The following is a 27,519-nucleotide window of genomic DNA, read 5'->3' as shown; positions in this document are numbered from 1 at the left end:
GAAATTTACTTTGGAGGTTTATTGTTTCACAAGCAGCATTTTCACCACCCAGAGTTAAAGTGAACGCTCTAGATCAGGAGTTGTGAACATGCGGCCCCTGAGCCGCGTGCAGCTCGTCTGCCTGTCCTGTAGTTTGCCGCAACTTCACTGATCTGTCAAGATTCTCATTTTAACTGCTGTTTTTGGGATATTCTATTTTAGAGAAAATATTTAGTTTGAAAAAATATTAACCTCACCATGTGTTCGACTTATTTATCCACTGATGACTCTTTGCACAACTCTTCCATTGAGCTATCTTTACTGCAGTTACTTACCCATTAAATGAGATAGTTCTAACACCTCATAACAAGTAATTTTCACTTGTTGGCAAAGACACACCAATGCCGTACTCCGTCCCCCTATCTCGCCACACCACACTATTCATCAACTGAGATCTACCCATCAGTTTCACAACTAATCTTGCCAGATTGAGTCACAGTTAAGGTCACAGTAAGGCTGTTTTGTAATTAATCACGCTATTATTTTAGTACCTGTATCGGACCGTCAGGAGGCACTACCCTACGTGTTCCTTGCTTCCTAAGGAGGAAGACAATTTGACAGGAAAATGTTAAAAACTGTTATAAGGGATTTGAGTAATTAAAAATGTGTTTACATCTTCTATAAAGTTTTATCATCTTCAATCTGACGTTAATCTGACGTTAAATGAAGCACTTTACTGAGTGAACTAATATATGAATCCATCAAGGATTGTTTATATTTTATCTCATAAAACCCAAACACACACATACACATACACACACACACATATATATATATATTAGGGCTGGGCAACGATTAAAATATTTAATCGCGATTAATCGCCCTGATTAATCGCGATTAATCGCGATTAATCGCATTGTATTTACAAACTCCACGAATGAATTCAAAAGTAGTGTAAAGAGCACTTTTATTTTAATGTTCTGCTGCCATATGAACAAAAGTGTTGTAACATTTGTAGCACTTATTTTATACTGGATATTTTCAACCCATCTATTGAATTTAGTGCACTAGTTGATCTTTTCTTCATAAGAGAACAGCAAGCACTGCAGCCAAAATATGGCCTTTTTTGACCTGCTGTATATTAGCCAGTCCCTAAGCTTGATGTATCATGAAACTGTTGACCTTTTGGGTTTTGAGGTTTTTATTTTATTATTACAATTAAATAATAATAATAATAATAATAATAATGTTATGTTCAGTGTTTTTTCGCTAATCCACCTCTTATATATTTCAATCCTTATGTAATTTTGTCTGTATTGTGTGCACCTGCCTGTTGCTTTAATCCTATAAATTTCCCCGTCGTGGGATAAAAAAAGGATTAGCTAATGTTATCTTATCTTAAATAACACTTTTTAATATATGTACTGGGTTCTTTCAAGGTCTTAATTACATGTTATGTGTGGGCTCCAGTAACATCCATCCATCCATCCATCCATCCATCCATCCATCCATCCATCCATCCACTGATCTACCTGGATGTTCCCTGGAGACGTCTGTGGGTCTGTCGGGGCAATGACAGAAGTTTCGTCTCCTCTCTCCGTTTCTGGGGCTCGACGTTTTCATGTTTTTTCACGTGCTTAGATAAATTTGTTGTGTTTCCACTGAAATTAACCGGCTTTTTACAAAACATACAGCTTGATTTCATTTACGGTATTAAAATGAAGCCAAACGGTGCTACTTCCCCTGTTCATGTTTTTTCGCTGCTGCGGTCTCTCTCAGCTGTTTGTGTATTAAGTTTGTGTGAGAGCTGAGTGGGCGGGCCAGGCTGAGCCTGCGTGCTGATTGGCTGGCGCGGCTGAGCCATGTACGAGAGGGGAGGGGAGCGGGAGAGTGCTGCCGTGACAGCGCGCTGCAGTCAGCGCGCCTGCTGACTGACACTGACTGAAAGCATGTGAGCAACATGCGTTAATGCGCGATAAAATAAATATCGCCGTTAATAGTCTAATGAATTAACGCGAAATTAACGCGTTAACTTGCCCAGCCCTAATATATATATATCCATCCATTATCTATGCACGCTTATCCCTCACAGGGTCGCGAGGGGTGCTGGTGCCTATCTCCAGCATTCAATGGGTGAGAGGCATGGTACATCCTGGACAGGTCGCCAGTCTATCACAGGGCATATCTATATATATATATATATATATATATATATATATATATATATATCTATATATAGATATATATCTATATATATATATATAGATATATATCTATATATAGATATATATCTATATATATATATAAACTTTTTCTTCATCTGATAGGTCAGACACAGCCATCCTGTACAACGATCGCTCAGTGTTGGAGAGTCATCACGTCAGCGCAGCCTACCGCCTCCTGCAGGACGACGATGAAATGAACATCCTCTACAACCTCTCCAAGGATGACTGGAGGTCTGTTGCATACTTGAAAGACACAAATGACTTTAAGGGGAAAGAAAAACCCTTCTGAGAATGTTTGCAGACAGAGACGGAATAAAACAAGCAGAACAATCTGACATCATACACCACTTCATCGCTGCGTGTCAAACAATGTTTTTTATCTGGATTGACTCTTGATATAAATCAGGCTAGTTAGATCATCCTCAAGCTTTAACTACATGACTGAAGCTGTTATGTAATGACACTCAGTAAAATAAAAGCCATTTCCTTATGTAATTAAGTGGGCCATTGTTAAATACAATATTATAAATAGCTTTCATTTACTTTTACCCTGCAAGTTTTATAGTTGATTAAGCTGCTTGTGGCTAATTTGTTTGTTTCCCTGTTATCTTCACCCAGGGAGCTGCGGGCTCTGGTGATCGAGATGGTGCTGGCCACGGACATGTCCTGTCATTTCCAGCAGGTCAAGGCCATGAAGAACTATCTACAGCAACCTGAAGGGTCAGTCTGTTTAAAGTTAATGTGTTTCTGTGAAATGCTACAACAATGCTGCTGTAATAACTCACATAACAGGTAACTAGGCGTTGACCAGTATGCGATCCTCACATTGTGATCCTCTGCTCAAGACAAAATATGCAAAACAAAATGTGTCAGGATGGGCAAATGTTCGAAAGAAATTATCCGAAACCTCGATGGGATATATTTATTTATCGAAGTTAGAGAAGAAATGAAGTTAAGCAGTGGGGTCTACATCACATGGTTTTGAAGTGAGAACATTCAGTTTAATCTATTTTATTTCTATAGCAACAATAGACAACAAAGGTCATCTAAATGCATTTTACAAGACAAACAGGTCAGACTAATATCCAATGATATAGAACCCACTCTAGTCCAAAATTAATTCAGAACGATCCAATGCATTCCAATACTATCCAGTCATGTTTGCAAATTCAGATTCAGTAATGTGCAGTCCGTTTCAGTCGGCAGTCCGCTGAAGGGCAAGTCACAGATAACCAGGATGCACAACCATGAATGCACACACTCATCCACCCATGCAATGTCTCCCTAATTATCCTTTCAGGGTTGCTGGGGACAGGTGTTTACCTCCAGCAGACTTTAGGAGGAGGCTGGAGAGCCCAGGCCAGGATTCAAATGTATTGTTACAAGACAAAACAGCAAACAATTACCACAATGTGAATCCTCGAGTTTTTGGTACAGGACAGTGAAAATTGATCCTTTATTGCCAGTTTGTTAAAAGATATATAAGGAAGCTCAGTTGACTGCATTGATTCACTGAGTTTCTAAAAACTGTAATTACAAATGTAATAATGTTTTTTGTTTAAAAAACGTTCTGTTGGTAAAAATTGTGGATCGTTTTAAACATGCCAAACACATAGGAGGCAGTGTATGGTGAAGCTAAAACCTACACAAGCCAGTCAGAATCCTTCAAACAATGGAGACATTGACCATAATTTTGTCTCTGTATCGGGAGGGAGACATGATGTAAAACAGCTGACCTCTAAAACGCACTTTCTCCTTTGCACCTCAGCATATTGGTGTAGACGGGCTTGTAAAACCAAACAAGCAAAGAGGATCTGAACCAACTCTGATGTTTATAACGTTCCACGTATGCTTTTACTTTGAAGTCTCGATACCGAGAGGAAGACAGGAAATGCTGTGTGGTTGCCGTTGTAACACCGGTAGGAAATAAACATCGGAGATGTCGTAGAGCTCGCGAACACATGTTGTAAACAATTTTTTCAATTTCATTCAAACCAAAAAACAGATTTTTGGTTTGAAAAGTCATCCGTTTTCCTTCATATCCGGCCACATGTGGACTAGGCCGAAGATTATATCGGAACTTCTCCTCTTTCTCTGATCCTGTTTTTTCCATTAAAAAACAATGTCATTTTTGTTGAGCGTTCTTGTGGTTACAAGATGAAAATACTGCCTCAATGAGACATAACGGTAAATAAAAAATAAAATAAAAAAAACTGTGTAAAGTTCATCTAGAAATTCAGTAAATATTTTTTACACACGGCATGCTCGGGTCAGCAGTGGTGTACGCATCCTCCGGTACTTCCTAACACAATCTAATTTTTGCGCAATTCAAGTGCCCGCAAGATAGCTACCAGTTGTGGTACAAGCAGAGGAAGGGGTGAAGTTGTAGAAAAGAAGTAAACGAACTATCAAGCAAGCTATCACATAACATGATGAGTCACCCCTGCTGATGCAGACACAGCCCTGAGAAACAGCGGGCTACACGGAACTTGTTAAACCTTCAGGCTATTCTTTTTTGATTATGTGTAGCAATCTAAAAAAAAAATAAAATCCTAAAAGGCACCAATGTGGAGACAATTGGCTTCCTACGTATAGCTATATGTAAATTATCTTTTTTTTTTTTTGTAAATGGTTTTATGTGGATTTGTGAATACGTCTCAAACAGTGCTGACTGCAGGGTAATCAGACTGCAGTAGTCCTTACACATGCACATAAACACGAGATTGCAGTCTGCAGGCAGCAGTGATGCTGAATAGACTTTAATGTGAAGTAATTCAAACCAGTGTGCTGCAGGCCTGCTTAGAGCGCACTTCAAGACTCAATCTGCCATAAATGGAAGGCAGGAAAATGGAAGCCAGTCACTCTCACCCCTGTTTAACCTTGTACTCTGTGTACTCGTGTAGAGTGTTTTTCGTGTACTTTGTGTGTCTCTTCCATTAAGACGGCCTCTTTTTCATATCCGTCTGTGTCTGTTCGTTCATGCATCAGACCATTAAACAAGATATTTTGATATGGTTATCAGGTGATATTTTACACACCATTTCTGATGAGGTGGGAGGATGCATCTTCACGCTATGATCCAGGGCAGAGGACCGATTAGCCTAATGGTGGCAGTTTGATTAAACAGGTTTTTTTTTTTCTTCTTCTCCCTTTTTGGTTCATCCTGTGTTGTGAGTGGCTATTAGATGGCTTACAGCAGAATAGAAATGCCATTTGGCATCTACATAATGTTGAAACCTTCTATGTACATGCATTTCATTAAAAAAAAATGAATCTCAATGCAAATTAAACGTTTACAGTTGTCAGTCAGTTATGATTGCCAAAATCTTTTAATAGGGTTAGGTGAGTACAGGATTTGTTTCACTACAAACAGTGAGACCCTCTTACTAGCTTCAGGAGGTATTTTCTCGAGGTCTTTTCCTTCTGTTCTGGAGTTGATTCACACATTTCGCACCAAAACACGTCAATCAGACTAGTTAGATCATTCTCATTGTTGGACGCAGATTAATGATAACTGGAAATTCCCACGCTGTTTATACTAGCATATAATTGTTTGACCACATCAACAGGGCACCTTCAGCTATCTGAACATTGTTCCCAAGGATGTACCAGTTTATGTGAATCTCCAGAAGCATGGTATTAACCGGAATCAGAGGAAATAAACAAAAATATCTCAAGAAAAGTTAATATTCTGCCATTTAGAAAATAGGGAGGGAAAAAGTCTGATATTTCTTCATGTATATATCTGGTTTACTTTCTGAGTCCCTGGCTGGCAGTGTTAATGTCTTCTTAATGTACAGGCATTCACATTATGATAGAAATGTTATGAGTTAGGGCAGGCCGATATAGAAAAAAAGCATATAGATAAAATAGAAATCATATTGATCGATAATTAGCAAAAAAATTAAAACATACATTTTTTAGTGCAGCCCTGCCCATTTTATGGTGTTCCTTAATGATTAAGACCAAGAACACTGAATTCAAACTCAAGCTTTCATTCAACCAACTTTTTACCAAAAGTGTAAATTTTAAATAAGAAAAAAAGAATAAGATCACGTGCTCTCTGAAGTCTTTGAAGGTTGCATAGCTTTCCTGGGTCTGTGATTGATTGAGATGATGTGATGAATGTAGTATTGCCCAACATTATAGAGTAAAATGCTAAAGAAAGGAAAAATGTTCTTCTATCAAACCTTTTAATTGAGCTTTTTTTATTGAACCACACCTCTATCGATCGATATACGTTATTATTGAATTATTGTCCAGCCCTATTATAAATCTGAGATGAGATTCAGATCATGTTAATACTAAGAGCTTATGGTAAAAAAACAACAACAACAACAACAACAACATTATCCAGCCTTTTATAGATCTTTTGTTTTATGGCCTATACATGACTATAAATGTCTCTAATGACTTGAATTTAAACTTAAACTACACTTTATTGTTTTGTTTTTTTTTGCAAGCAAACTTTCTGCAGCAATGGTTAATTTATCCCTGATCTTTGTTCATGTGCTTCAAGAAATCAATTGAAACTGAAAATGAATAATTTGTCAGAGTAAACAAAAGAAAGTACAAAATCCAGAAGTAAAAAAAACAGCAACATTACATATTTTGTCCTAAAGGCATTCTCGCTGTGTTATTGGTATTAGTTGCTGCTGTGACTAGTAATAGCCTCCTGTGTTAGTCTGTATTGCAGCAGACATAAAATTGTCTCTGACCTAAGATACTCTATTGTTTCATCAGCATATTGGGCAAACTGTGTGCAGTGGTGGCCACATTATGTCGCTACGTGTGTGTCATTGTTCTGACCATCTCACCTCTAAGTGCTCCACAGGAGTTTCCCAGCATGCAGTGATTTTCAGAGGCTTTGTGATGAAACAAATGGCATTGGAATCTTGGCTTGTTATTTTTTTGTGCTGAAAGCTCATATTGTTAAAAGACTTTTGTGCAAAGTGATTGGATTCGTATGAATCCTTTGCCATTTCCTTTATGTTTTAAATTAAATCTATGTTACAAACAAAAGGGAAAACAATGACATGCATTTCTTCTTTTTCACAAAATCGTTAACTTCAACATAAGAATACTAAGCTTTAAATTAGTGCTGCTAAATCCACTCCAATAAACAGGGGCAGAAGTTCTTATATATAATAATGATCCTCTTTTATCTGCAACAGTTAACCCCAAAATGCACCGTAAAGCCAGGATTTCTATGGGTTTAATCGGCTTTGCATCCAAGTAAAAAACTGTGAACAAATTTTGATCATGTAAAACTTTAAGGTTAAAGATTTAGTTGTCAGAATGAAGGCTAGAATGTGTTAACATTTCTGCCAAGGGAAAGGATATTTATTTCTGGGAATGAAATTGTGTTGGCTTTAGTTTAGTGCTTACTCAATGTCAGTATTACTTGTCTGTGAGTGTATATACAGTAGGAGCACACTGATGCAAAGAAAAGGCAGCAAAAGAGACTGTTTATTTTTACAAAAACTTTCAAATGCACAATAATAGCATAACAAGGCTCATTATTAGACAGGATTTAGCTCAAAAATTGAGAATTATCTATCAAAGAATGTGTGAAAAGCAGGTGACACAAATATTCACCCTTGACTTAAATTTGATGAATTTACCAAAAAAAAAAAACCCATGTAGTAACACCCCCCTCCAGACATACATGCCGTATTCTACTTTTGAATTTGAAACACGTCTGTCATGGCGCCACAGACAGATTCATCTTGGAAATACCGGAGAAAGGTTTTAGTGGTTTCATCTGCAGCTCTGACCCTATCGTAGCAATCACACTGTAATGGGTCTGGGTTTATTTACAGGAGCAAATAACTGTCTCTACTTTTAGGATGTGGGATATTAGAGTAGGTGGTCCTTAGCTGCTGAGGGCAAATGAATGAGTTTTTTTTTTTTTTTTTTTTTTTTCAGAAACTGTTGAGAGACAGGATGTCTGGCACCCAGGCTAAACCAGAAGGGGTACTGTGAAGTCCCACGTAGCTGGGCTTTTACAATCCTAGAGCTAACACTATATTTATTGACAGCTGCTTTTATTTTATTAATTAATTAATTAATTAATTTATTAATTAATTAATTTATTATTTTTTTTTTTTTTTGTATGTTTTGCGGTCAGTCGTTCCAGCTACCTGTTCATCTTTCTGCCAGGTAGAGAAAGGTAAAAACAGGGTTAAAAGGCAGAATGCATGCTGGTATGAGTGCAGATCTTGTTACGGTTGTGTTAGGGGCCATGATAGAGGTCTAAGGTGACAGTAAGAGGTTGATAGAGAAGCTTTTGGTTTCAAGGAGGCTCTGTGAAGGCAGGAGAGAGGAATGGTGCACAACGTTATGCGTTTTTTTAAAGAAAATGGTTCAAAATAAGTGTCTCTCATCCAGGGTTGCATCAATAATCACACTTCACCTTGAAGCCAGCGACCTTCTTCATCCCCTGACCAGACATGCAACAAACTGTTCTGCCAAAGACGACGCTCCAGCTTTTTATTCTCAACATCACCATTGCCCGACCAAAGCTTTTTGAGCACTCTCTTCAGTAACTCTCTGTGTCTCGCCCCCAGATGGCTCTTTTTCCTTATGTTCAGCAGGCTTTTCAGATAATGTCCATCCAGGTCTTGTTATTGTGGAAGCGCCGCATTGTGCTGCGGGACACTGTGCTCTCCACAGTTAATGCAGTTTGTCACATAGTCATGGCATTGATGTCACAACAATGTCAATCACCGAGTGCATCCCAGCCAGTGGCCTCATCATAGCTTCTTGAAGTTTCTCCAGCTTCCACGATCACCTCCTCACAATCCTTTTGATCGCTGCTTGGTGCTGAACAATCGGTGTGTAGGTGGAGGTGAGAAGTAGATGATTATTGCCGGGGCTGTACGTCTCATTGCATAAAATGAGAGAGGCAGGATTTTGACCAAAAGCATCAAGCTGTTCTATTTTGTTACCGTGATCTTGTCCAATTTAAATTGACATTACATTTATTTTACAGAATGTTTTGTGTGAAGCTGCCTTTTCTTTGTCATTTCATAAATTGTTCCTTTTTTTCCTCTTGGACAAATTTGTTGTGTTAGCATTTTCAGTGTATGTACGGTAATCTGTTTCTTTCTTTGCTAGGTTTGCTACCACATAATAAATACAAACCAATGAGCTTACTTTATAAGATAAAGTCTAGTGCCAATACATTTGTAATGCAGTTATAGAGCTTTCTTCTGCTGGGTTACATTTCCCATATGTGGGTTGCCGTATCTGGTTTCCATGCTTTTCAGCAGCCTTATAAAAGTACACTCTTTGGAACCGAAGGGTTTTGTTTTTTCAATCTTGATAAGTGTTGCATCTCTTTCTTTTTCCTCTTTTTTAGAATTGACAAGCCCAAAGCCCTCTCCCTACTTCTCCACACAGCTGACATCAGCCATCCAGCCAAAAGTTGGGACCTCCACCACCGATGGACCACCTCCCTGCTTGAGGAGTTCTTTAGACAGGTGAATGAGCTCTCCTGACAATTTGACCGGGAGCTTCATTGGCTTTTTGAATCAACAACAAGACCTGTTGTTGATCTCAGTACAATGGAATTTATGTTAAACTGGCAATTTATTACTGCAAGCAAAACTAAGTCAGAAATTGATCTGGTTCTAAAGCCATATGGGGTGCTCTTTCATGAAATAGTGTTTACTGATTGAATGTTAACAATGCTCTTATGTGTAAACCAGATGGTTTTATTGGCAGATAAAGTGCCGTAATGAGATATATTATGGCTCTAGTGTTGGCATCCATCTACGCACAGTTTGCAGTTTCTCTGTTCTAAATTTACGGGACTCTCAAAAGCGAACAAGTTGCTAGTAAAATACCAGGATGATATCTAAAAAAGATTGGACTGCAATATATCATCATATATATATATATATATATATATATATATATATATATATATATATATATATATATATATATATATATAGTCCAATCTAAAAAAGATTGGACTGCAAGACCAAGAAATTCAATGCAAGACCACCCTAGGACTGCAATCATATATATATATATATATATATATATATATATATATATATATATATATATATATATATATATATATATATATATATATATATATATGTGTGAGTGTGTGTGTGTGGGTGTGTGTGTGGCCAAACCAACTTTATTTAGAAACTACTCTAAAGACAGCAGGCACTGACCAAAATGATGAACTAAGGGAATGAATGATTTAAAATAAATAAAAGCATTCATAGCATTCACCTGCTCATCAATAGGGAAGTAGGAAAGATCTCACTGCAACCGCGCTGAAGTTAGATTTAGGTTGGTTATTGGCGGCCCGCTGCTTCATCGGCTTCTGCCTCATGTTATAGCCGATAAAGGGAGGCTGATCTGAGGCTGCCGCTCTGCTGGCTGGCTGTTGAAGCTGCGGAGCACAAATATCCAATATCCAACTTACCGGGGTCTCAAAGCAGCCTGTACCCAGCTGGTTCAAGACACCAACTGCACAGCTTTCATGTAAATTCGCCAATACCACATAAAATATTGGTAGATTTCTTGCCAGTTGATTTTTTGAAGGAAAAGAGTCACTAGATCAGTGGTCCCCAATCCTGGTCCTCGAGGGCCGGTGTCCTGCAACTTTTAATTGTCACTCTGCTTCAACACACCTGAGTCAAATAATGAGGTCATTAGGAGGACTCTGGAGAACTTGACAGCACACTGGGGAAGTAAGTCAGGTGTGTTGGATCAGGGACACATGTAAAACCTGCAGGGACACCGGCCCTCGAGGACCAGGATTGGGGACCACTGTGCTAGATGGTTGGAAAAGAGCAGCATTGCTCGCTATGGAGGCACAAGATGGAGGTGTTTCTTTTTTTTTGTTTAAAGAGGGAGCTGCTTTTGTACCCCACAGCAGCAGAGCTACCTACATTAGTTTCTCCAAGTTACATCACAAAAACTTTGGAACCAATGGCAACACAGGTTCAAAATTAAATGCAAGACCACCCTAGGAGGGCGCCGCACTGACAATGTTAGACTCAAAAGCAGGAATTCAACACTTATGCACAAATATGTCAAAGTAACGACCAGGAAATGTAGCCAGTACTATAAGACAGCCATGTTAACAGTTTTTTGACAAAACGTTGATTTAGTGTTGAGTGACCCTTTAATTAAGCTAAATCGACAATAAAGGATATTTCTATCTATTCTTCCAGATACCAGTTTTCCTCATGACATGAAAAAAACATCTGATTTCTGGCCTTATCCTCTAACATGGCAGGGTATTTGCTGACTGTATGAGATGCTGTTAGGTATTCTTGCAAAACTCCAACCCTTTAATCAGCATCACCTAAGCGAAGTAGAGAACCTTTCGAAACACGGGCTGCAACGTGACAAAAAGGGACAGGCTAAAGGAATAAATCTACATGCCTTTTAATGACAAATGAAGCAAAGCTTTCTAATAATATCAGTACAATACTGTTGATTTATTTTGTCTCTTCTCCTCCTTGGTTAATAGAGCTGAAAAGAAATATCAAGGATAAAATGACGGTATGACTGATTAATGGTTTTAATATAAAACCTCAGCAGCAAATGCCCTCAGAAAAAAAAAAAAATCTTTAAATTTGGGCTATGTACTCATAAGCATTAATTAAAAAAGAGACAAGCACCATGGAAGATTAAATGTACACTATGTCCTCTTTAATAAAACAATAGGCTATAAATGATAAATTATGTTTTTAAAAATGTTATCAAAAGAGACCTTGGTGTAGCTGGTGCCACATTCCTTTGATCTGTTTCATTATTGATACTTGTTGTCATTGCCGTTGTCATTGTATCTGCTTCTACAAGCCTGTTGTCTCTTGGGATGCGAATTGACAGAAAAAGTATATTATCCAAAGAATATTGCGTCTTGACCGCCCGTCTCATCAGTTTTGTGACAAACTGGAGGAGAAAATGAAACAGATTTTTGGCCTGAAAGGACTTTGGGTGGGTCTCAGACAAATCAGAAGTCTAGTGACTTGTCTCTATGCCAATAGGCTGTGGTGTAATTTTGTAGGATCCAATCTAAAGCCCTTTCACTGTTGAAATTGATGTGTTTCCAGGGGGACAAAGAAGCCGAACTAGGGCTGCCGTTCTCTCCACTGTGCGACAGAAAGTCCACATTGGTTGCACAGTCTCAGATTGGTAAGTTGCATCTCCCGCTACTCTCCCTTTTGTAACACCACCCACCCGATTCAAAGCTTGTTTCTCAGAGGAGGCTCTCTTGAAATAAAGCCTATAGCCTTTATTATCTAAAGTAAAAGAAAAGTGCAAAAAAACTGGTCACAGTGTAGACTGATGGGCAATCATGCTAAAAACACCCACACAGAGGGAAAGCAAAGCAGGATACTGAAGGAAACATCTTAAGTTGTTTATGTGTTTGTGTACATTGTTGCTGTATGGATGATTGACAAATTCATGTTTGAGGGTGTTTTGGTTGAAACAAATGTCTTCTGTCTTAAACAACTATTAATTATGTTTCAAATGTGTATTTATCATTGAAATTCTTGACTTTTTGTAATAACTCAAAAGTATTTAAACTCTTAACTCACAGCCAGTTAAGTTTAACACCATTTTGTTATTTTGATTTCAGCAGTAGCTGTGAACATGAAAAGATAGGCTTAAGCACAATCATAGAATAAACACCAGCCAAATTTAGTAATAGTCTTCAAGTGCCTAAATATTTTACCTTTTTGCAATTTGTTCCTAATAGAGTAATGTGAGTATAACAAGCTGATATTAGCAAGTTAATTCGTAACTGTTCAGGTAGCCAGCTGGTACCCTTAGAAAGGTGGCTAGCTAAGATTGTTAATGTTTACAAATATTTAAAATATCATTATTTTTAGTAGTTTTACAATCGTAAATCTTTAATATTTAATCCCTTAATGAATCATCAGGATTTCTGCTAGCACATTCTAACACGCATTCTTAAACGTCAACAAAAGGTCTCTTGCTGAGTAAATATGGGCAAAAATCATACAGGAACGTCAACTTTTTACTTTTTAAATGGTATTGAAATACAAGTCTCTTAATCTTTCAATGATTGGAGGGATAACTTGATGAAATGGGCTCTGGTTACATTTACCAGCATGTTTATCGTTTTTTTCAACTTCACTGTGCAACAGATGAAGGACTCAGGTAAAAAGATAAATACATTTAGTATCAATCTGGGAGTTCCCAGGCTTTTAGATCACTAAGAGCACTATAATATTTTTTTTTTAACTAGATTCTACTTAGATTATACTATTATGTTGTAGGCTGAGAATGCAGTCAGGAAGGAAAAGACGGGGATTTCTTCCACAATCGCGAAGCGACATAATTGATTCACTTGTCATTTCTGAATCATACCCGATCAGCCCAATCAGCCCTCTTAATCCTTTTCAGAAGCTGGCATTTGCTCTCTTGCTCAAGCACAAGTGGGATTAGGATGTTCCACCTTCGTGGGTGTCACTATTTGTGCCTGTCTGTTGTCTACAACCTGCCTCACCCCCCTGCACATGCTCTAATCAGCCTCATGTTTCTCACAGGTGAGAAACATGAGGCTGATTCGCAGTGGAGCTCCACTGCAATCAGCTTCTTGCGTTGCACCTGTTTCTTGCGCTACTTTAAGGTGCCATGATGTCGCTGTATAAACCATTTTGTGTAGCTGATATTGCTGTATATGTAAATTCTCCAAAGAATTTCATAGGAAAAATAACGTCAACTGTTATGTGAAGCCAAATGTCTCTCCTCAATAAAAGCGTCTGTTGCAGTAATGATATGCAGCTTTTACCATATTTAGAAACCCAGTCAAACGCGCACCCCCAAACACCTTTCCCCTCTCCATCCACACCTCCCTGTTCGGTGCAACATCTTTGTGTTGCAGGATGTCAGACAGGCCAGGCCAAGCTGAGCAGTCTTTAACCTGGCGGCGCGATTCAACACAGTGGGATTGAAATACATAGCGAAATAGACTACGGCGCGGTGGGGGAGCTGTTTCGGCTGCACTGCAGCTGAGTCTGAGTACCACAGACCCAGACCTTGTCGCAACACACTGGAATTTGCTGCCAGGATCCAGTTGTTCTCCTCACTACTGCAGCGGAGAACCCGCTGCCAGTGTACCCGTGACACAGAAACTTTATGTAGCGTGCTGCTAGCTCCACCACCGTGGAGTCACAGCACAGTCACTGCGGTGATTGCAGAGGATCGCTAGCTCTGCCGGGCAGCAACAGGAAAATCATGGCGCTGACATGCCACGGATCTTTAAGTTACAAACACACCTTTCTTACATTTGAAAACATTTAGAAATGAAATATACTTCTGCGTTGACTGTCTCCTGTTCGAGCTGATACAGGGAGGATGATCTGGGGCTGCTCCGCCTCCCTCCTCTCAAGAGGAATAGTCAGACATGCTAGCACGACTCACAGCTGGTGCATCAGCTGGGGGAGGAAGGGGGAGGCTGTTTGCTTGATGGTTTGCTCTGATTTGAGAATATGAATATGTGGAAAGATAACCCATTTTCTGATCTGATCATTTTTGAGCAAAGCAATTAAGCTGACTGCCCCTGAGCAGGTCGATGAGTACCGGGTTTAGACATCAACACAACAGACAGCCATATTATACCCCCAAAACCTCAGAAAACTAAGATTTGTTGTCATGGCCCCTTTAAACACTCCACAGCCACTGGTTGAGTGTCAGATTATTGATTAGTAGATGTCCAGCATTTTTTTTCCCCCACCCAATGAATATACACTATGTACAGTTTTGTGTGAAATGTTAAGCCCTTGTTCTATCGCCTGGATTTTCCTGCCGTACTTTGTCTAAGTTTGACTTCAACTGAGCTTGTTCTGGATATCAACCTTGTTTCTTAGCCCTGACCTTGGAGCTTTGTCTACATTTTTGATTTGTCTGCCAACCTCTGCTCTTTCTGTGCATGACCCTCGTGTAATGAACAGAACCAGAGGACCCAGGAGTCAGCCAGACAAGACAGGAAATGCTTAAAGACAGTTTATTAATGGCAGGCGATGGTTTAGAACCGGGATGACATAGGCAGGCAGGATGACCGAAGGTAAAAACTAGAGTCCGTAATCCAAGCACAGATCCAGAGTAAGAACCAGGTGAACAGAGATCCAAAAGACAGTCCAAATAAGAATCCAAAGGCAGAGTCAGGGCACAGATACAGGTACGGTAAAAGGCAGGCAAACAGATCAGGAAGGGGTCAGGCAGGCTCAGTTAACAGGAGGCAGATCAAGTCAGGAAAACAGGCAGCTAATCAGGTAAAACAGGGATCAGGCTGGCTCAGATAATCCGGAGGCAAACTCGGGTCAGATCACAGGTAGGCAGGCAAACACAAACGCTGGACTAGACTCACCGAATGGCTCGATATAATCTGGCCACGAAGAGTGGACTGAGGCTGGTATAAGTAGAGTAGTGAACAGGTGACCGGAGTGAAACTAATTACAACAGGTGGAACTGATCGAATGAAGGGTGGTGACTGAAAGGTGGACTGACCTGATTTGTTAGTGACTGGTGGCTGAGAGGTGAATTGAACTGACTGATTACTGGCTGGTGACAGAGGAGTGAAGAGAAGTCCAAAGCTAAAAACTAAACAAAACCCAAACTATGACACCTCGCTTGTCCCTTGGATTCTGATCAAGCCTGAATTGAACTCATACCTGTGTACTTCACCCAGTACTCAACATAATCTCAATTTACTCTATAACTGCCAACAACTATAGGATTAACTGATGGAACAATAATAAATAAGAGAACATACTCACGAAGCAATGCATGCCAATACTTTTTTTAATTTTGTTTACATTTAGGTGAAATATTTAAAGTGATTATTTGATATATGTTATATTTTGATATTTCTTTCTGAGGACTTCATAATGCAAATGAAGGGATGCCAACAATATCTCTTGCTGATATATTTGTCCCCAGGGTTCATAGACTTCATCGTGGTGCCTACCTTTACTGTGCTGACTGATATGATGGAGCGAATTGTCACTCCGCTTATTGACGAGGCCTCCCACTCTGGTCTTTCCAGCTTTAGGCGTTCAAGGTAAGCTAACAGAGACTTTTTGGAGAAGGATTTATCTTTTAATGCTTCTGAGTAGCACAGCAATGGAGCAATACTTGGGCATAAATGTGAACAGATTTTAGTTTGCCAGGGTGTTTAATCAAGGATAAATACATTTCATGTTTTTTAAGCCTTCACCTCTGAAACCTTTCTGAGCAACTGCTCCCTAAATTGCATGACTGAACCGCTCCAGCTCCTCTGCAACAACAGCATGTCTAATGGAAGTATTGAGAACAGCAGATGAGTCTCCCATGAGTAATCCATTTATGTGCATGGAAATGTCTCCACCTTTCATCTTGCGAAGCCACACACCTTGAAATTGGCATTTTAGAGATGCTAGTCAAGCTCTGCTCATCATCCATGATCATGAATGAGCCTTCAAGCTGGGCTGGCTTACACATTTGCCTGTGGAGATACATAAGGAAGTGATTTTCTCTCCACTGGTTTAATTTGTTGGCTCAGTACTTTTTCTCTCCAGCCGTCTTACACATCAGTTATGTGCAAAGCTCTGAGAGGTGACACATAAGTAAGGCGTAGCTCCTCTAATATTGTGTTTTTAACAAGTAAGCGGCACTGAAGGGATTGTTTAAAAGAACTTGCCATCTTGGAAAGCACTTTTATTGGATAATAAACCAGTTCTTTAACTGCCTGGCTCTGCAGCCATGCCTGCAACAAGACATCAATATCAGCCTCGACTTTTTTGTTCACAGCCATCATTACCATTACTCAGTGAGGCTCCGGTTGAAGCAGAGTGTAAAACTCCGATAGTGCGGCTGTACTCATTAACACCTGTGTGCTTATAGCTTTCCTCATGCAATGTATTGATGGCATTTATCTTTGCCTCAGTAGTCTGTAGCTATGTCTGCTCTATCAGTCTTCTTTTGTTTATCTTCATAGATTATGCAACTTTTTTCATTTTTCTTGTAGAAAAGAAGAGCATTAGGTTTATTATGAAGATTGCAGGGCTTAATCCCTGGAGTATGCACAGTTTAGACAGCAATACTGTTTTCTACTGTGTTCATGGTCAGAGGTGCAACGTAGAGGCTTAAAACCTCAGACACATTTTGTTGTTGCTGGATGATGTTTATTTAATAAATCCTGGTAAATCTCTGTGGAGGTAATTGATTAATTTTTTGTAACAAAATATATTTTTTACATCTCATCTTATCTGGAAACTGGTATGACTTAGTTTTTCTTTTGAAGTAGACATGATTGCAGTTGCCGATAGCTGTTGGTCTCAGGATATGCATTAAATAATTAAACATAGTTGGGAATATCACATTAAAGGCGGACCATTTAAGTAATTTCTAACAGCTTTGGGAGTCACATTGTTGAGAGCCGCTCAAAGATCCTCAGGTTTGGGCACTGACTGGACAACTGTGTGTTCTCTAAGAACATAACATCTGAAGGGGGATGGTCATTCAGCCTTTGGCTATTTCCTGCTTTTACAGTTTTAGCCAGTCCATGTCCAGTTTATGCCTCCGGAATGTTTTGTACCAGCTGTCAAAACGATTTTATGTCATTTCTGACATTATGTGACTCCTACAAGTGCTATGTATTAATAAAAACTTACTCAAAGTTGTTTTGGTTTGATCAGGTGTCATAACCCCCACCCCCCATGTGTCACAAGAGCCAGCTGAACCAAATAGGCATCAGAAAGATAAAAGAAATAAACTAATATGCATTGGTTGACTACAAGAACACGGAGATATTTTGTTTACAGGTACAAAATTTTTAACTGGGAGGGAACAAAATGGTAATGTGTCGGTTCAAAACCGAGGAAATAACTGGCAGAGGGGCGAACTGCCCTTGAGCACAACTAGATCCTAATAATGTAAACTAGTTATAATTTTAAACTATAACATTTGATTTTCTAGTTCTAACACCTTCTTAGTAAATCCAATTTAAAATGTGCCCACATGAGGATAAAGCGGTCACTAAACTATTATCTGTAAATTCACCCAGGTCATAATAAACAGCTATGTGCCACTGTTGAATCCCCTTCAAAAAGTGAGCTAAACATACTAGATAGCTAAGCTGACGACATAAATGTTAGCATTCCAGATTCCGATCTTCAAAAAGGAAAAAAAAATTTTTTGTAATGATCTACCTGTGTGTGTTCTCACTTTGTTTATTTCATGTACCAGCTTCTAAATCTGAGTTTGATTCACAATTTACACCGCAAAATACAAACATGAAGTTTGATTTGATTTGTGTCCGATGACGAGCGAGTCAGCGAGCTACACTTTTATCCCGTTTACACTACCCTTTTTTAACCGAGCCGAGAACAGTCCGAGCTCGGTAACCGAGATAACTATCGAGTGTAAATGGAACGCAAACTGAACTGAACCGAGCTAGACACAACCTGACCGCGTTAAATGCAGCCCAGTTCCAGAGGTGGGTTCAGCTCGGTTTTTCCCTATCTCAGTTATCTGATAACGAAGAGCGCATGAGCAGACCGCGTCATCTCAATGCGGTCAGCTGACATTTAAGACATTCATAAAAATACTAGCTTCCCTACCGTGACAGATGATTTCCAGTGATGATTCTGCTTAGCAGTGTGATATATCTCAGCGTCTGTCGTTGTTTCCTGCGTCTGTAAATCCTTATTAGACGTTCGTTTGTCTTATCCACGTCTCAAAAGCCGACTCCGTCAAGTAAATTCACCAAAGGTTGCCTTCTTCGCCTGACTCTCCACAAAAAGCAATTATAACCAAGCATAACTTCCTGAATGTTACGGGCGCTGCCATTTTTATTTGCTCGATTCCCTCCTTCAATCCCAGAGAGCAGTAGTACCGCATATCGTCACTAGGAGGCGAGGAAACCAAGGAACCGAGATAGTTTGTGATGTGTAAACGGTCATCAGAACCAAGCTCGGCTTGGTTAACTGATCCAAGCTCGGCCTGGATCGGTTTAACAAGGGTAGTGTAAATTGGGCTTTAGGTAGAGCAGCACAGAGTAACAATAACAGAGCGCTCCATAAAGATGTTATTAATCAGAGGAATAAAAAGTTATTTTCTGATTGTTTCACAGCGGTTATCTTCAGCAGGTAAACACGCCCATGGCAACACACCTCAGCTGCACGTCAAACACCGCCATTACAGTTTTCAGCTGGCGCACCCACCACACTTAGGGAATCCCTGCCCTAGAGAGTTAAATTGATTAGGGTTTTCTATTTTGAGTGCAATTAGTGAATTAAACTAACAATCCATCATAAATGTTGTTTTTAAACTAGTTTGAAACTAGAGATTTGTCAGCACGCAATGGAGTCTAGCATACCCCAGCTACAAGCCCAGTTTGGATGCACTTTAGACATTCACATTAGAATTTATCACCATATTTCATATCATAGACGCACCTGCTATCACTATTGCAGGTGTGTGTGTATGTGTGTGTGTGGGGGGGGGGGGGCACACAGTTGTCCAGTTTTTGTTCTTGCCCCTGCACCTGTGCTGGTTCGGCGGGGACTGGGGATGTGGGGATGGCCTGGGGGGTCTCTGTTGGCATCGTAGTTAAGGCCGGCAGGAGGATGCCCCTTTGACTGGGTGTTGTCAATGTGGGTGCTCAGGCCCCCCTCCCAGAGTGGTGGGCTCCCGTTGGGTGGCCTAATGCTGCTGTGGATGGATCGGGGCGGCTCCAGGCCACAGGAGGTATGCTGGTGGGCATCCCTACCTTCTGGTGTGACCAGGGCTCTGTGGCTGGTTCTGCTTACTGCCCAGGCTTGGTGGGGGTCTCAGACTGCTGGGGGTCCAGGACTCAGACTAGTCCTGCATTGCAGGAGTTGTAGGCGTAGCTATGTGGGTGAGGCGTGAGACTCACCCCAGTCACAAAGACACAGTCTCACCCTGTGTCTTTGTGACTGGGGGCTGATGCTGCTTCTATTTTCTTTAATTATTGTGATTTGTCTTTGTTTTTACATATATCGGCTGTAAGATGTTTGTAATACCAGCAATTAATATTCCAGTATATGCTTCATTTTAGAATGAGTACTGCTATGAAAGGAAAATAAAATAATGTTACCAAAAGGATACTTTCTTTTAACCAAGGGAATACTGAGCAAGGAGCCTGCTGATGTCAGTACAGCTCAGACCTCTGGCCACGTCAAACAGAGAAACGATGGCTGCAGACTTTTTGTCTTTTTAACTCGTGTTTTAATGTGGTTATTTCATAAAGCTCCTTTTTTTTCAGTCTGAACAGTATTAGCTCCGATGAAACCAAGAGGCACAGTGTGAAGAGCATGGGCTCTGACAGCGGCTCGTCTGGCCAAAGCTCCCTGCTGACGGTGGACATGAAAAACTTCAAGGCCTTGTGGAACGAGGAGGTTTATCAGAACAGGGAAAGATGGAAAGCCCAGGCCACTAAAGGTACAGTTCAACCTTCACAGTCCACCACATGCAGCAAGACATGTGCGTCTGTAAAGCTTGCAGCATCTATGATAATGGCAAAATTAGATTAAAAAGATGAACTGCTTCTAGCTAGGTCAAGACAGGGTTCGAGGTCAGTTATACTCAGATGGTTACCTCCCTTCAGGCCATTGTGTCACACTTTGTGTTATTCTTGTGCAGCACACAGTGTAAACAAACCAAGTGGGAAAAAAACGCTTTTGTGAACGTTGTGGAGGAAAAAACGGGTGGGAATATTGACTGAAAGTAACTTATCTGCAAATATAAATGAATTTCAAATGTCTTCCTGATGCTGATGAATGAGCGAAGAAGCAAACGTTTGCTTGGGTGATCAAAGGAGATAAACATATTTATAATCAAGGTTCTGCAGCCGTGTGGATCACTGCACTCTTAAGTGTGTAACGGAGAACAACTGGACTTATTGGATGTTGCAAACATTGCATCTCTGATTCACAAAGCTTTCTCTACTGGTGAAAAGTAATGACCAACAGAGGCCCAGCTCCACTTTTATAAGGGCTGAACAGTAACGTCTTCTTCAAAGCGTGTTTTGGCTGCCCTCAAGTGGTCAAAAGTGTAAACGCAGGTTTCAGCCTCAGGAGACTTGTAGGCATTTTGTCTTCTATGAGGTGTTAATTTGAACAAATCACATGATGAACTCCTTTCCACTATACTTTATTAAATGGAGTCATTATTGACTGGTGGGGGTACATAATGAAAGACACAACCTTGCTAAGCATCCTTAATCCCTGATATGACTCTAGAAGCAGAAGAGAGGGCTAAAAAGGAAGCGGAAGAGCGAGCTCAGGAGGAGGAGGCCATGGAACCCCAGGAGGCTCAGACAGAGTCTGCACACCCCGAACAGAAGGAGAACAAATCAGACAGCAAGGTGCCAGAGTCAGCAGAGGTCAGCAGATCACCAGATGGAAACACAGGGGAAGCGAAGCAGGCGAAGCCCCCTGGGAGCGCCACACACCAGAGTCCCCTGCTGCAGAACGGTACATCCTTTGAACTTTCTCATCCGATTGGTGGCGAGACTTTATTCCTCAGAATTTGTAGGAAATACCGTCGGCATTGTGAGTTGACAGAGAAACTTGTCTTGCGTTGTAAAAATGCACTGATCAGTTTTCCGATCTCCAGTTTTTTGTGTGAAGCTTTTACAAAAACAAAATTTTCTTTTTTGGCCTTTCTGCGATGAGCGATCATTATTTATATTGAAAACCGAGACCATGTCCCATTGTTTGTGTAAGAGAGAACTGTCACTGTAAAACATTCAATATGATAAAAACAAACTGGAATCGTAAACTGTCCTTCGCATCTTCTAGAGATTACCAATTGGCATGTTTAACGGGGGTCATGCTAACTGCAGACGTCAGTCAGCCTGCCCATGTCCTAAAATAATAAATCCTTTTCTTAGCTCAGAGATTTCCAAAAAGGCTACCAACATTTCTAAATCATGCATGTTCCATGATAGAAAGAGATCGAAGAAACAAGAGCGAGTTCCCTGTAATACGATTTACAAATGCAGGATCTACTGAAATAGTCTCCAGGTCAGTTAGCTCTTTCAGCAGTTATAATGGAGGATCACATGTAGGGTATCATTTCCTGTGCAGAACTGCAGATTTTTGTACCCCTAAAAGGTCGGGTTAAAAATGACCAAAACTGCAAAAAGCACAACTTGGCAAAGGAACAAAATGAGCGGCCCCTGTCAAAGTTCAGCTCTGAATGAACAGTTGACATGGCTCCACAGAAAATATTATGTAGTTTCATTTTAATAAGAAAACATAAGTAGATCATTAACTGATTTTTAAGCATCTCGCTGACCATAAACGAAGCATTGCTTCTTTCTCCAGAAGTCACAACTTCAACACCTTCTTTATCAATGTACTTATTATTCCTGCAGTGTATAGCTATTCAACTAAAGCTAGTTGAAGACTGCAAATTTCCTCTAGGTGACAGGCTATGTTTCTTTCAGTTGTCAATTTGTTCTCCTCTTTTTTCGCCTTTTCAAACGTCTCAAAAACAATTTGTTGGTCTAAACGTCGACGTGCGCGGATCTGTGTTTGTGTCTCCTGCATTTTAAATCCATCAGTACATTTCAGAAATGAAACTGGGATTTTTGTCTTTCAGGAGAGTTGTTAGAGGGGGCCGAATCTCCAGATGGTGAAGAAAACAACAACAAAGAAATGAGCGGTGGGTTTAAAACTACAACTATAAATTATTGACAGAGAGCCAACGTGGCTGTCATAAGTACTTCATTAAACATTCATAAAAAAAACAGATGTTTACCAGCTGATTTATGCTTGTGGATGTGAACTAGACACAAAATAAAATGTCTAGACTTGAAAATGTTCAAGGGGAGTTGCAGTAATGACTGATATGCCAACCGATGATGACTTTGGTCAAACCTGTCTCCTAAATTCCTGAAGTTTGTGTCTTGTTGCACCCTAACAGAGGCAGTGATGGAATAACAGCGCCGAGGAGCATCATGGCCACCTTGATTCTGCCCTGTCGCTACTTAAAGGTGTGACAGGTGTTGGACTCTGCTGCCCTCTACAGACCATTGAAAAACTCACACCTTTGCTTCCTTTTGTGTTTTCAGTCCTTCAGTTGCTTTTATCGTATAATATGTTCACTGTTGATCGACAGCCAGGTGCATTATTCCTTCTTTCCTCCTTACTTAAAAAAATTGTAACACAATTTGATTTCCATAAACTGATACCAGTGAGGATAAGACCTCCGACAAAGTTTCTATTTGCATTAGTTCAGCATTCTTTTATTTTACACTCAACTCATGTAGCTGTTTTATAAAAGTTCCACTTTCACCTTCTGTATACATCTATATTAGATTTGTTTGATGGGAGTTGGGAGATTTGCTGCGTCTCACTAACACATACGCTGACTTTTACAACACCCATACTGCATGTACATAATATGTCTTCACGGTAGACTGTGGTTAAGGCCACAGGTCGTCACTGTCGTACTGTTTTACTACCACGTACTCCTTAAACAAACATATTCTAACTTAGACAACTATTTTCCTTTGAGTGCTCCTTATGGTTGCGAAAGCCACAAAAAAACCTACTTTGTGTGTGTTTACTTTCTTATTGATTTTCTTAAACTTTGTGCAATTTGAATGCATTTGTATTCCTTGCAGCCAGGGACAATTTTTTTTGATTTGGGTGTGTGTGTGTGTGTGTTTTCTCTCCTGTACATATATTTAATGTTTAAATATGGATATGGAGCATAAATCCATCCACTGTCCAGGTAGGGAAACATTTCCGAGATACAATGTAAGATAAATGTCGTAAAATTAATTCCAAAAAATTAGAAAGCAGCTTTTTTTTTTTTTTTTTTTTTGCAATTTCAAAATATCACATGTGCAAATGCGTTTGAGTTGTTTTGTAAATACCAATTTTTGGTTTCTCATTTTGAAAATATATTTGTTTTGCGTTAAGGTTCCTGTACAATTTATGCACTACATATGTCTAATATTGTCACTTTGTGTGTTTACTTGATGCCTTCTGATGTGTTTTGAAGCTGTAGCAAGAGCTAAATGTTGCTAAATTTGTCAATGATTTTATTTTATTTTATTTTGCTCTTATTCAGCGGTGCAGTTTTGTCACAGTAGCTTCCTATACTTGGTCGCTGGTGTAACATATAATCAGCGTGTTTACAGTTTGCCGTACGCAACATAGCCGGCCGAAACTTTCACGCTTCTGTGAGGCTGCGAATCCAAAGCGTAATCTGCTTCTTTTTGCCAGGATTTTAAAGCTTGTAAGGTTGTATATAAAAGATGTAATTACTGCGCACTTTGCATATGTACCATATTGGAAACGTGGGTCAGTTTTCACTTTAAACAGTGCCTAGCAAAAGTATTTATGCTTTATGTAATGGTTTTACATTTTGTTATGTTACAACCACAAACTTCAGTTTCTTTTTGTTTGTTTTTTCCTTTTTGGGGTGATTTTCTGTGGTAGACCGAAACAAAGTAATGCAAAACTGAAGAGGAAGGAAAATGTTTTCCAACCTTTGTTTTTGTTTATGTCTCAGAAATGTGCATGTACGTCATGGCGCCCTAAAGCTGCCGTTCTTTAAGGTCTCTACCAAAAGTAACAGTTAGGTTTTATCTGACCAAGGCACTCTTCCTCATGTTTGCTGCGACTGTTGCATATCTTGAGGCAGAGGAAAACCTCAGTTGTTAAGGCATTCTCTTTGATCGAAAAAAGTGCCCTGTGGGATATTACAAGCACGCCATATCGTGTACTAATCTGCTTTAAATTCCCCCACAACTTTATCCCTTTATCCCTGACCTGTTTGCTGTGTTCCTTGGTCTCCATGATGCAGTCACCCCCCCCCCCCCCCCCCTCACCAATGTTCTCTGAAAAACCGCCTTCACAAAAACTGTTGGATTCATGCTGAAATTAAATCACACACAGATGGCCTCTATTTGTTAATTTGGCAACTTCTGAAGGCAGTTGGTTGAACTGGATTTCATTCGGGGCTTTAAGTCATTTTCTTTCCACTTCACAATGATGTCCCGCTTCGTGTTGCACTACGTCATGCACTTCCAGGAAAACACGCTGGAGTTTGTGGTTGTAACTCGGCCAAATGTGTAAAAGTTCAAATCAGTACCTTTGTAATGCACTGTACTGAGTACATTCATTTCCAGGAAAGAAAAGACACATTTAGGCAGTATTTACTGAGTTATCGACATTATTTTCCTTAAACCTCAAATTACATTTTCCTTTCATTTAATTAACCAAATTTACTGTGTGAAGTTGAAGCTTTAGGGGATGCCTGTGTATAATATACTGCTACATATAGTTTATATCAGGACAGATTAGGGGATTGAGCATTTAAAAATATAAAAACATTATAATAGAATATATAAAAAGTGAGGGAAACATTTTTTTAACCCACATTGTTTTATTACTTTCATTTGTTTTATTATTAACAACCAGCTTCTGATGGGTTATAGCAGTTTCTCATGCACTGAAACATTATGCTACTTTCTATCTAAAAGATGCAGTCAGTGGTTAGCAAGCCAGCTGGCTGAATGTGTGCCTCTATCTGTACGATCCTTGTCACCAGAACCACCTGTAACGCGTTCAGTGATGTTGTCCAAACCTGCGCTGATCCCGGTCCAGCTGAGCAGCCACTCCAGTTCTTCTGGCAGTTTTCTACACTAAGGATTCAGCTGAGACTATCTTGTTTTTAAAATGTCCTGTTGCGGAATATAGTATTTTCAAAGGTGGATTTTTTGCGCTATATTTTTGCTCACTTTCATTTCGAGAAGTCTATTTTATAGCTATCCCGTGCGGGGTGTCTGTTTTTCAGTTTTATTCTACTGTTTGCTCCCTTTTATTGCACCTTTTTTTTTTTTACTATTGTCTCCCCAGTGTGTGTGTGTGTCTCCTTGTCTTTCTTCACCAGCGCTGAAGTCAGAAAAAAAAAAAAGAAAAAGAAATCTAAACTGTAAATGTAACGTGCAACAATCTTTCAATATTAGAATAAAATGATAATTGTAATAGGCTGCCTGACACTCGGTGAAGCAGAATATACTGTATTTTCTGGATCAACAGACCAACACATGTACAGACTCTTAGTTTTTGCTCTACGTTCTTCTAGCTACTGTGATAGCCTACAGCATATAAGCATTTAACAGGACTTTATACGGACCACAATAGGAAACATAGCTGTGTTGCGGACTTGTAAAGACTTCTAAATATCGTGTTTTGTTCTGGTTCCAATCCAACAGTCTGTTCGATGCTTTGTTTCCCTGTTCTGTCTCTCTGTAACGACTGACATCAGCTACGTCTGATCTACTGGCTGAAAGTAGATGGATGTAAAGCGTGTGTGTGTGTGTGTGTGTGTGTGTGTGTGTGTGTTACAAAAATACTTAACGTGCATTTCTGATCTCCTCACTGTGACCTGCTCTGTTGATGGGTGTGATTAGATGAGTGTGTGTGCGAGAGAGAAAGAGGATTAAACAAAAAGAGATGCAGTGGACTGTATCAAGCTGGCCAAACAATTTTAGAGCCGGCGCTAATATCTCTTAGATAAAACATTTGGTTATTGATGGTGTTGATCAGTTTTTGCCCATAAAACTGTAGCAACACAATAGTCAGCACCGAAGAACCTGGCTGCAGCATTTTAAAAATAATGAGGCCGATGAATTATCCTAATAGCTGGTAAACGTTGTCCTCTGCCTCTCTGAGTGGACAGAATGACTGGGGGCGTGTGTATGTGTGTGTGTGTGTGTGTGTGTGTGTGTGTGTGTGTGTGTGTGTGTGTGTGTGTGTGTGTGTGTGTGTGTGTGCGTGCGTGTGTGTGTCACTGTCCCATGCTGGCCGGGCGGCCGTGTGTGCCACCATGCTCTGTGACTGCACAGCCGTATCAATAAATCTGAACTCAAAGGGCTCAGATCATGTGTGCCTGTCTTCTTTTCTGCACCAGCGCATTATGACACAGTTAGGAGCACAAAGAATACGCACTGTGGCTCAGAATTTGTTATTTTGAGTCACATGTATTTGTATTTCAAGTCTGCCAATAAAACCGGTGCACATGAGATCGAACAAAATTGTCTGTGCTGTAGTCACATCTGCCGTGGATACAGAGACTCATGTAGTGTGGATCGGGACACTCTTTAGCTCGATGTACCATTTTTAGGGCTGGGCAACGATTAAAATATTTAATCGCGATTAATCGCACTGATTAATCGCGATTAATCGCGATTAATCGCATTGTATTTACAAACTCCAAGAATGAATTCAAAAGTAGTGTAAAGAGCACTTTTATTTTAATGTTCTGCTGCCATATG

The 27,519-nt window shown here is 39.9% G+C and overlaps 1 protein-coding gene across 6 annotated transcripts in view; it reads left to right on the top strand.

Moving 5' to 3' along the window:
* Positions 1-24,046, top strand: part of pde1cb (phosphodiesterase 1C, calmodulin-dependent b) — a 155,451-nt gene extending 131,405 nt beyond the window's left edge. For all 6 annotated transcript variants that reach the window (XM_036138353.1, XM_036138355.1, XM_036138354.1 and 3 more), the window contains 9 exons: positions 2,307-2,435; positions 2,823-2,924; positions 9,568-9,688; positions 12,299-12,380; positions 16,158-16,278; positions 20,485-20,660; positions 21,461-21,694; positions 22,827-22,889; positions 23,151-24,046. In XM_036138353.1, coding sequence (XP_035994246.1) covers positions 2,307-2,435; positions 2,823-2,924; positions 9,568-9,688; positions 12,299-12,380; positions 16,158-16,278; positions 20,485-20,660; positions 21,461-21,694; positions 22,827-22,889; positions 23,151-23,167 — 1,045 coding nt within the window. In that variant the 3' untranslated portion in view covers positions 23,168-24,046. The remainder of the gene's footprint in view (positions 1-2,306; positions 2,436-2,822; positions 2,925-9,567; positions 9,689-12,298; positions 12,381-16,157; positions 16,279-20,484; positions 20,661-21,460; positions 21,695-22,826; positions 22,890-23,150) is intronic.
* The last annotated feature ends 3,473 nt before the right edge of the window (positions 24,047-27,519 follow it).

Source organism: Fundulus heteroclitus, chromosome 6, assembly GCF_011125445.2.
Source record: "Fundulus heteroclitus isolate FHET01 chromosome 6, MU-UCD_Fhet_4.1, whole genome shotgun sequence".
Lineage (NCBI taxonomy): Eukaryota > Metazoa > Chordata > Actinopteri > Cyprinodontiformes > Fundulidae > Fundulus > Fundulus heteroclitus.
The sequence above is the reverse complement of the archived record's forward strand: the minus strand, read 5'-3'. Positions and strand labels throughout refer to the sequence as shown.